Here is a 10,960-nt window from a genome sequence, read left to right as displayed (position 1 = left end):
GGGCTATACATGTGGTGGGTACCACATCTGGTTTGAAAAAGCAAAGAGAAATCAAAAAACCTGACATCAACAAAACTAAAATTGTCTCCCAAAATCTGTAGTCTGTATGTTGGAATACATGTTCTGTGACAGCAGATGTCTCCTGTGGTTTTATAATCTTTTCTAATTTAAACGTGATGTATTGTGATTTAGGATGACTGTTATAAAATAATTGAAGTTGGTTAGGCTGGCCCCTGCCACTCTGTAACAGGCTGTATTATAGGAAGCACATCTGACCTGCCAAGCAAACGGAAGTTGATGAATTAGTTTTCAAAATAATGTTGCAAAGTTTTCAACCCGTTGCAAACCGGTCTAGCCACACACTGCACTGTTGGAAGTAATAAAAGTGGTGGAATGAGATCTCGCATGCTTTAATCAGTTGAATTATAAATATTACAATGGACAACTGGTCTGGTAAAAGTAAAAGTCCTTCTTGAAATAAAGGTTCTAATAGTGAAATGTACTCAAGTAATTAGTAAGAAATAAAGTGAATAGTACAGACATGCTATGTGTTAAATCATACTAAAAAACAACCCTTAGATTGGAGTGAATTTAATGATGAACGACCGAACATTCTTCAAATGTCTGGTATTAAAAAGAAGAAAAACAAAACTATTTAAACAATGTCCAAAATGCTCGGTGGCCTTGCCCTGAAACAGTGCATTGATGTGTTGTTGTTTTTTTTCATTCTGACCGTTTGGACATTCTCAGTTTACTGAAGACTGGTTGTGAAATTACAGTTTGGAGTTCTTATTTAAATAGATTACAGCCTGATTACAATTGTGTAAAAAATAGGCGACAACATTTTCCTTAAAAAAAAAAAAAAAAGTACCTCAGATATTTACTTATGTTGAGCCTGGGTAGGTGTTTCCTATTGAGGTTGTGAATATAAGAGATGGAAACTCAGTTGTTGTGTTGCTTTTATAAAAAAAATTATTTGTATCACCATCGTGGACTTCGTTGCGATTCATTAATCACTATTTCCATTATTTTGAAGGTTCGAACCGGAAGTCGTCACGGAAGCCTCCAGCTTACTGGCGGTGTACTTTTTCGTTTCGCAGGGAGGAGTCGGACATTAGTTTCTTCAATAAAGTGACATGTTTATTGAATTATCAGTAATTTTACGACATGTACGGCACCGTGTGTCCATAATGTAGTCCGTTTATGTCGTCGACGTTAAGCTATCGATCGGTAAAGCAGACATATTCCGGTTAAAGATCGAAGGAAACAGGAAGGCGGAACAAGTAAGTTCGGTAAAGTGGCTTTCAACTGTGCGACACCGTCAGCGTTTGATCCGCCGTCCGAGATAATAGCTGCTTTTAGACGGTCGTATTCAAGCTGTGATGTGAGTTAAAGGTGAATAATGTGGGTTTTTGTCGTGTCCTGTTGGGTTTTTTTGTTGTTGTTGTTGTTGGTTTTTTTTGCCGTTTTAAGGAGCAACAAGTCCGGCCGAGTTAGCGCGTAACGTCACGAATAAACTTCGTCCAGTCGTCATGTGCCCCGCTGTTTAATCTCTGGCTTTCATCTCGGAAAATGTGCTTTAAAAACAAACCAAAAAAAAACGACAGAAGGCAGCGCGGATTTTTTTTTTTTTTGACGGTGGTTTAAATAAACCTAAAAAAAATGTCCTGTTCTGTTGGAAACGGGCTGTTTGACTCGGTTTTGTTGTCATTCCGCAGATTCTCGGTGTCGTGTCGGAAATAGGAAATGACTCCCTGAGACCATGTTTCATCTTTAATGTTGAGTTCTCCCTGTTCAGACTTGTCGTTTAACTGTTTCAATATGTTTCAATCAGCCTTCAAGTGCAGCCATGTAGTTTATAGAATAAGTAAATGGTCCTTTTTATATATATATATATATATATATATGGAAGATGATGCTTGGGCATAAACCTATGATTCGTGCAATGTTTTATTCAAACTTTCAGTTTTGCTTTTAAGCCTGAATTTCCAAGATTTTATGTAAACCTAAGATATGCCCACTTTATTCGTGCGTGATCGGGACTGCTTTTTCCCAGCCAACCCATAATATTAAGTGTTTAATAAATTTGTAGAAATTGTAATAACAATTAAATGATTGTAGTTCCCCACCGATTTATCAATCGGCTGATTGTATTGGCAACTGTCTATAAGTGCTTGATATACAGTGATATGAATACTTTTTTTTTTTTCTACTGAACATAATGCAGGAAAAGATGCTTGAGGTCATTTAAAACCATTTCTATTTGTGCCCTTTTTAGTAATAGTTTTTCATAAATATTTAATTACCAGTAAAAATGTACTTTCAGGGAAATGATGTCACAAGTTATTTGTTAGACTGTAAAATATCCTGCCTCCAAAAAAAAATCCAGTATTGTTCGGGCTCAAATTAATTGGTCAAGTAACCAAACTATTTTGATAATTGACCAGCTTTAATAATTGTGAGGATTTTTTTTTTTTTTTTTCGATTGTCTTTTATGATACTTAGTAGATTTTAGATTGGGCATTTATCACTATTATTTGACATTTTATAGACTAAAATAATTGACTGATGTTTGACAGCTGCAGCCAGATTGCAATATTTTGTAAAATATAAATGATATTTCAATGTATGGCTTCACAGGAAGTGTGAATTTTACTGTAAGTATATATTTATTAACCAAACTATCTCCCCCTTTGTTTCTCTCTTTTTATCATACGCAGAATCCCATACTGAGTCCAAATAAATACGACCAGACTGTCTGTCCATAACAAAAACGCCCCGCACTGGTTGTTTGTACAACCTTTTGACTTGTTTCCATTTTTTTTTTTTTTTAAGTAAATAATTCACCAGAAGCATTCAAACAAATCGCCTGCCGCCACCACATGCGACCATGTCCCTGGCCCTGAAACAAGTCTTCAACAAAGACAGGACATTCCGGCCCAAGCGCAAGTTTGAGCCCGGGACGCAGCGCTTCGATCTGCACAAGAAGGCCCAGGCGTCTCTGAACGCAGGCCTGGACCTGAAGCAGGCCGTGCAGCTGCCCCACGGCGAGGACCTCAACGACTGGGTGGCCGTCCACGTGGTCGACTTCTTCAACCGCATTAACCTCATCTACGGCACCATCAGTGACTCATGCACCGATCAGACCTGCCCCGTCATGTCCGGCGGACCCAAGTACGAATACCGCTGGCAGGACGAGCACAAGTACAAGAGGCCGACCGCCCTGTCTGCCCCCAAATACATGAGCCTGCTAATGGACTGGATCGAGGTACAAATCAACAATGAGAACATCTTCCCCACCAACGTCGGTAAGTGTTGACATTCGTCGCAGATGATTCTTAAACTCTCCGCACCGAATGGCAGAATTCGGAGCAAGATCTCCAGTTAAAAATGATTATTTTGTCATACAGCAGTAAAATTCCCACTGATATTCAATATGTGAAACATATTAATAACTGAAATAAGTCTTTATTTGAACTGGTCACAACAGACGGACGCAACGCGTAACGAACAGTCGTCGGAATGGTTTTGTTTTTAAGAGGTCACCAGCAAAAAAGGTGGAGAGCTGCTGCTGTAATGTGCAAAAATATTCAGTATTTTTACCTAATAAATGATTAATCTTTATTTCAGTGGACGCCTTTCAGCACGAGTGACATAAACGCCAAAAGAAAGCCACTTAAATGATTAACATGGAAAATTAGATATAGATACAATTCTGCAGAATGAAGGCATCTAAAATCTAAAGCCTTTGTCTTTCAGAAAGCCCGCAAGGCCAAATATATTAGATTACCAACCATGTTGAACATTGCAAAAATTACAGATAATCCGTTGCAATGGCATTCTCGGTTTTGTATTATCTCCGTATGTAACTCTGCCCCGTGCCGTGGCTCAACAGCTGACTTAACTACAGAAATATCCAAGCAATGGATTTAAAAATGGGTCACACAATGTGCAGCCGGCTATGAATAGAAACGACCTCTGACGCACTGGTCCTCTGTAACGGATTCCTGAAATATTATTGAATTAGTCAAATCAAAACGACATACTAAATTAATCACTTGGTCAATTGAGACTTATTCAACGGACCAAGTCGTGTTGGTTTTCCATTCACGTGACGCCGGCTGCATCCTTCGGCCGGCTGGTGTCCGCCCTGCGGGGCCCCGTAAGGTCAGCACAGAAAACCTCGTGCCACACTTTTCATCGGCTGCGTCGGTATTTCTAACGTGTTTCTAACTGTGGTGCAAACAGCAACAGGTCATCGTGGATTGGCCGCCGAGTGCTCAGTCTCCATCTGCTTAACTCCCAGGTACTCCCTTCCCTAAGACCTTCATGCAGGTGGCTAAGAAGATTTTGTCTCGTCTGTTCCGGGTGTTTGTCCACGTCTACATCCACCACTTTGACCGTGTGAGCCAGATGGGGGCCGAGGCTCACGTCAACACCTGCTACAAGCATTTCTATTACTTTGTCACCGAGTTCAACCTCACGGACCAGAAAGAGCTGGAGCCTCTGGTGAGTCGGGCGGAGGACAGGATCGGAAAGAGTGAATGCATAAATCTGCGTTGAAGTCATACGACACTCAACTCTGAGTGATTGAGAGTGGTGCTAGGATTTTTGAAATATTATCGAATATCAATTAGAATTGTTGTTCCTTATTTAAAGTTCATTTATTGATCGCAGATTATATTCAACGGTCTATAACGATACCTGCTAGACAGTGCAAAATGACCTGGAAGTTACCAATTTTAGATGATAACACAAAACCTTAAACTCCATCAGTGGTATATTAAATGAATGGTTAAAAAGCAGATAACTTAAGTATTTCATCAAAATGCTTTTATTTATTTATTTAAATTTTTTTAGATTACGATTTAGGTATTGAGTGGAATATTTCTTTCAAATGGTCCCTTTAGTGCCCCGAGTGGTCACAATGTTTAAAGGAAACACAATTTTTAAACTTGTATTAACTTTGTCTTAAGGAATTACCAATGAACACAAAACTGACAACAACAAAAAAACATTTATCAACGTTTACCTGCTAGAAACACAGAAAACAAGGAAACGTGACCAAATCAGCAAGTTAACAAAATCAGGTAGATAAAGCGCCTCTGAAACGCTTCCAGTAGAGAATGAACGTGACTTATACTTGCTGATAAGATAGCATAGGTAATAAAAAGTAAAGCAGTGGGTGGTTTGTGCCCTCTATTGAGTGACTGCTAATCAAAAGTGTCGTCACGTGGCACCCTGACGGTTCAACGGTTTATTGTTCAACTCATTAAAAATAACAAATGTTAACGGGTTTTTTTGAGACCACAAGAATCTCAAATTTATCAGTAGCAAATGTATGTTTGTTTCCCTAATCACTAATTTTAGTTCTCATTTCATGGAAGGTGTAATTCAGATTCAGCCTCTACTTATTAAGAAGATGACTTAATTTACTCTTTTACAACAGTCATATTCTCTTAAAATACAATAAACATTAATCCGATTGAGGTCAGCCACATATATTGTTGTTAATTTTATTGATTAATGGCCCCTCCTACCCCTGTGAGAGGTGTGTGTGTGTGTGTGTGTGTGTGTGTGTGTGTGTGTGTGTGTGTGTGTGTGTGTGTGTGTGTGTGCGTGTGTGTGTGCGTGTGTGTGTGTGTGTTGGGGGTGGGGGGAGGGGTTTCTCTGTGGGTGTAACCTGTGTTTTGACCTTTTTCTGGCCTTTATTTTTTATTTTTTTTTACACACCTTCTTGTCTGATGACAATTGATGCAACACCTCTGGCACCAATCACAAACTGTTTGCCGTGCTCCGCTCCGATCTTTAAGTCTTATCGACGAACAATTTCCGGTCGATTATTTTGCTCGTGAGATTACAGATGCAGTTCAAGAATCCACTTACTTCACCCCGAGCTTTGGTAACATCCTAGTCCACTGTGCCGTGTGATTTGTGTCTCCTACAGAAAGAGATGACCTCTCGGATGTGCCACTGAGGGGCTCCGTCGGCGCGCCGGACAAAACGCAGCCGTCCATCTCAAAGACTGCATCGGAGAACGGAAAGAGCAAAACAAATCCAGAGTCTATTTTTATATTTAAGTACTGTAATCTATTTTAGCCACATACTGTAGGTTTTAACCAAGAACCTTGTCATGTGAGGCGTTCTGTTCTTTTGAAAACATTTTATCAGAGCACAGTATTAAGAGGTGTATGTATGTGTTGGTGTTTTTCTATTTTATTTGAATCTCAATCATTCCAAGATGAACTTTCTTTCTCTTATAAATTGATCTAAAATTAGTACGATTTCTTACTGTACGTCTATAAATCACGATGTTGATACATTAAAGTGATTCTCCGCTCTTATAATTTGAATTTGGTAATCAATATTTAAATGGACGCTATTGATTTAATGGCTTTCCTTTCTGACACAATCTTTTGATTATTTTTTTGCAGTAATTCAGTATTTTTTTTTTCAGGGATAGACAGTATTATGTAGAAATAGTCCCAAAATGTAAAATCACAGAGAGGGAAAAATATATTTTTTATGTTTCTGAGAGTAATCTAACACATTGAATACCATTCTAGGAATTTAAATGTTTCAGAAGTTATATATTCACAAATGAACTAAATACAGGAACAGCCTGCCGGTGACTCGGACATCATCAAGGCTGTGTTATCTTGCACTTTGGGCCCCGAGCCACCAGGCAGGTTCTCAGATGTCAAACACGCAGGTGTTTGTTGCTGATACTCTTGGCAACTGAAGGTCACACGAGACTCAAACCTCACGTGACAAAACTCGGCAGCCAACACGTAAAAAAAAAAAAAAAAAGACATGTTCACAAGCGTCCACCGGGTGGCGACAGACACCAAAATCTGCCTTTGTCCAGGAAACACCATTACCCTCCAGTTACCATTACTCTTATGAAATCTGCCTAGTGCCCCAGTTATAACCGTGAAGAAGGGAAGTGGAGGCCTGATTGGGGTTGATGATTCGAGTAAGCTGGTTATGTAAAAAAAACAGGCCAGACTGTACTGTTGTGAATACAGAGAGACGTTTTGTTTGAATGAACCCGGCTTTGCATGATTGAGTCAACAAAAGTCCGGAATAGGTTTGAGAGCAACAATGTTGTTCAGATTTAGTGGCAGCTATCAGACTGGATTATGGAAATAATGAGAGGCAATCTTGCACACAGTGAAAATGCCCCCAAAAAACCCACACAATTACAACTCTGAAGAGCCTCCGATTTGTGACAAACATTTCAAGTAGTGCATTTTGTAAACGGGCATTTTACCTTATGATATCTGCAGCAGGACTGTTTATAAAAATCCATCTCAAGTAAATTCAACTCAGATAGAAGAGCAGAAGTATTATCAGGAATTATATTCTCAAAAGTGTTCAAAGTACTCTATATGTAGAATGACCCACTTTATTAGGTACACCTGCATAGTCTAATGTAATCCTGCCCTGCTATAACATTTATCTTTACAAAGCTCATCATTTTCAGTTTTCAGTGTTGAAAATGTTTAAATTAAATTAAATGTATTACTGAGTTCTTTATTTGATGTGTGCAGGACTGCATTATACTGTGAAGGGTGTTTCTGTTTTTTTTTGTCCTCCCTGTTTACAAACATTAAGGCCCAAATATTAGAAATACCTTTAAATATAATGCTAATAATTATATTTATGTGAGGAGAAATCATTCTGATGTAATGCATGAAAGTGTAACAGTTGAATATGTAATTTTGCATATTTATTACATCAGGACAAATATTTTTTTTTTAAAGCACACTCATAAATATAAGATTGATTTCACATATCACCAGCTGACACTTTAATATTTAGAGGCAGATATGTGTTTGTGATCTGAAAAGAAACCAGTAACTGCCAATAAATGCAGTAAAAGTACAATATCTCCCTGTGTAATGCAGTAGAGTAGAAGTACAAAGTAATATAAAATGGTAATACTCCAGTAAAGCACAAGTACCTCAAATCAATACAGTATTTAAGTAAATGCACTGATTCTTTGTCAGTCAGTCGTGTCCAACCAGATCGTTATACATCACACTGCATGCAGATACCATACACCAGTAAAAGTAACAGTACAGTTATGTAAAAATACTCCCAAAAAAAAGTACTGCATTCAAAATGCTGCTAAAGTGAAAATACTCAAACGTTATCGTCAGCAAAATGTACTTAAAAAATCAAGTGAAAGTATTTGTTTCTATGGTCCTTTGGATTATTTAAACCGATGCAGCAGTGTATAAACAGCATTCTGCAGTTGTAGCAGCTCCAGGTGGAGTTAGCTTTTATCTACTGTTGAGTCCGGTGGTTCTCAACCTGAGGATCAGGCCCCTCTAAAGGGTCAAAAGATCAGTTTAAGAGGGCCGCTGAGTACAGGGAGAGGTAAGAAAAGAAAAAGTTTTGTTACACAGAAACCAAATTTCTGCTTTTTTTTTTAAATCATAAATACTGGATGATTTTTCCTCTTTGGGGCCTTAAATTAATATTTAAAGTAATCAATCATAAACTGTGAATGGAGAAATATTTTATTGATGGAACTGTTTGTGACTGACTAGATGATATTTTTTTAATGGCGTAAAGCCAAAATAGGTCAATTTAAACCGTGCATGTTATTATTATGTTAAAAATGATCTGGGAAGTACAGTAAATATATCTGTCAAGTAAGTAAAAATGTTTCCTCTGAAATGTGCAGTAACAGTATTCCAGTAAAGCACCTACTTGTTGGTCATGCTCATCCTCACTGAATGTTTATGCATCAAACTGCCTATTGATCAGTTTATTCACAGCTGAAATGTGCCATTTCCACTTTCACCTCCTTCATTCACGCTGGAACAACATGATTCTTTGCCATGCTGGTATAAAAATTTTTTTTTAAATAAATGTGATGTAACAATCTGCCCTAATAACATCACTTACTGAAATGACCTGCATGGCCTGCAGCAACTTGATCCTTTTACAGGCTCTCGCCCCTCCTCCAACTGTGGAGTCACTTCCTCCAAACACTCCACTGCACTCTTGCAGCATGTATTATGCCTGTTACGTGTGAGATGAGCTGTACCAGCCTTTGGCCCTTCCCCTCCTACCCCCTTCTTTCTCCTCCCCCTCACCCCTCCTCCTCTCCTCGTCCTCTTCTTGGTGTGTTTTTCTCTTTTGGAATGTACCAGACAGCCTCCAAGGGCTCTGCAGTTTCAAGATGTGAAGGGAAGCACTGGCAGGAGGCCAAGGACAAGGGGAAGAATTTGTGTCTGTGGCCAATCTGACCAAGGTTTTTCCAGCTCTTGTCTTATGCTGCAGTGTCTGGCTGTTGTTTTGATGGTACAGTGTGATTATTTATATGTAGAGAAAAGGGTTCTGGAGATAATGTGACTCAGCAGATGCAGGATTGAGCACACACCCTTAACGGTTTTGGGTTTTGTGGCTCGTGAGTCAGCTGCTTCATGCAAGAGGTGCAGCTCAAGGGGATGAAAATTAGACATAATTTTAGGGGGTCAGAGCTGTAGAGGACTTCAAAAAGTTCCAGGAAGATGATGCATTTTTTGGAGGACGCCAAGAAAGTTATTTCAGCTCGTTCAAAACAAGGCCGTGCCTATTTTGACAATTCATAATCGTTTAAGAAATTATTCAAGCCGAATAAATGCAAAAACATGATCTTAAAAAACAGGCAATCTGAAGATGTCCTACTGGGTTTACAGAAATGAATACATTTTCACAATTTCTGAGGTTTGATAGTTCAGTTAATCCTGAATTTTCCTAAACAATACATTAAAATCAATGTGTAAACGAATGCAGCTCTCTGTATGTTAAAATAACTTACTTTCATTTTTCATTTCATATTTTTCATGAGCTTGGTGTTTACAAGCCAGGACAAAGAGCAATTTCCCCCTCTGTTATGCAAATGTTCCTCTGCACTGTAATTTTGCCTGATGACTCCACAGTAGCACAACAAAGACATTCATTAGAGAGTGGAAACTAAATCTGTTCCAACATGTCTTAGACCCACGCAGTGCAAATTAGTTTCTACAAAGTAGCACACTGATGATGATGTATTACAGGTAAAAGGGGAATGTAAAGATTTATTTTATTCAAGTAAAAGTGTTCTCGAGGTGTGGGTCTGGTTGTGGGGGAAAGAGGTAAAGAAGAGCTGTACAGCATATGATGTTAAATACTAAAACGTCTGTGTTGCAGCCTGAAAAGTCCATGAAAGCAGCATTTCAGCTGTGTTGACTGCAGTTTTTGTTTTATTTCCTAATCAGAAAATAGATTCCAGGACTTTAGAAACCTGATTAATTTCAAAGTATTTTGTTTTACATGCTTACATAAGAAGAGCAAAGGGCAAAAAAACAAAACAAAAAACAAAACACAAAAGGTTTCCTAAAGCACAACTGGAACAAAACCAACGCTATTGCAAAAATATTTGGCAACTCTGTCTGTTTTAAAGGGATTTTGCCAGATTTTGGAATCAGTTCAATGGTCCAGTAGAACGTCTTTTCTCCTGCAATGCTGACAACGGAGCCGTTTTTGGCCGAGGTAATGTTTGAGTGGTTTCCCAACTGGAAGCTGCCTCCTTCTAAGAAGTTTGTTCAGGGAAGGGCTTCTCAGAAAATGTACACTCAGCACGACCTTCATGCAATTTATTGTAACAGTGTAAGACTGCTGTGTGCCTCTTGAACACCAATCTTCTTGGCCTTAGACAGTTTTATTTGCATGTGCCAGACGTGCAGTTCATTACTACATTTGCAGTTTTGCGTTTACTGTGTAGTACCCTGCTGTTTACACAAGATAATACAGGAATGTTTTCGCCACAAATCCTGCCTGTTCAGATGTACTGCTGAGGTTCTCTCAACATACAATTCTTCTAACCATTAACCATGTGCATTGAAAGAGTATTTTTGTGCTTTTCTTTTACTGTTGTAGTCAAATAACGGTGAGTGTGAATCAAGAAGTTGTTATATTAGCC

At 38.6% G+C, this 10,960-nt stretch overlaps 1 protein-coding gene across 4 annotated transcripts; it reads left to right on the top strand.

Moving 5' to 3' along the window:
• Positions 1 to 1,069: 1,069 nt before the first annotated feature.
• Positions 1,070 to 6,404, top strand: mob3a (MOB kinase activator 3A). Of its 4 annotated transcripts, none has more exons than XM_069718094.1 (4): positions 1,070 to 1,283; positions 2,836 to 3,308; positions 4,307 to 4,509; positions 5,948 to 6,404. In XM_069718094.1, the coding sequence occupies exons 2-4, from the start codon at positions 2,891 to 2,893 to the stop codon at positions 5,975 to 5,977; spliced, it is 651 nt and encodes a 216-aa protein (XP_069574195.1). In that variant the 5' UTR covers positions 1,070 to 1,283; positions 2,836 to 2,890; the 3' UTR covers positions 5,978 to 6,404. The 4 variants fall into 4 exon arrangements, with proteins under 4 accessions (XP_069574195.1, XP_069574192.1, XP_069574194.1 ...); XM_069718091.1 differs by having other exon boundaries at positions 2,721 to 3,308; positions 5,948 to 6,403; XM_069718093.1 differs by lacking the exon at positions 1,070 to 1,283 and adding an exon at positions 1,290 to 1,384 and having other exon boundaries at positions 2,721 to 3,308; positions 5,948 to 6,403.
• The last annotated feature ends 4,556 nt before the right edge of the window (positions 6,405 to 10,960 follow it).

This window comes from Brachyistius frenatus, unplaced genomic scaffold (genome assembly GCF_029030835.1).
Source record: "Brachyistius frenatus isolate BFR_SWC_R1_liver_20210118 unplaced genomic scaffold, ASM2903083v1 Contig_186, whole genome shotgun sequence".
NCBI classification, from domain to species: domain Eukaryota; kingdom Metazoa; phylum Chordata; class Actinopteri; family Embiotocidae; genus Brachyistius; species Brachyistius frenatus.
The sequence above is the reverse complement of the archived record's forward strand: the minus strand, read 5'-3'. Positions and strand labels throughout refer to the sequence as shown.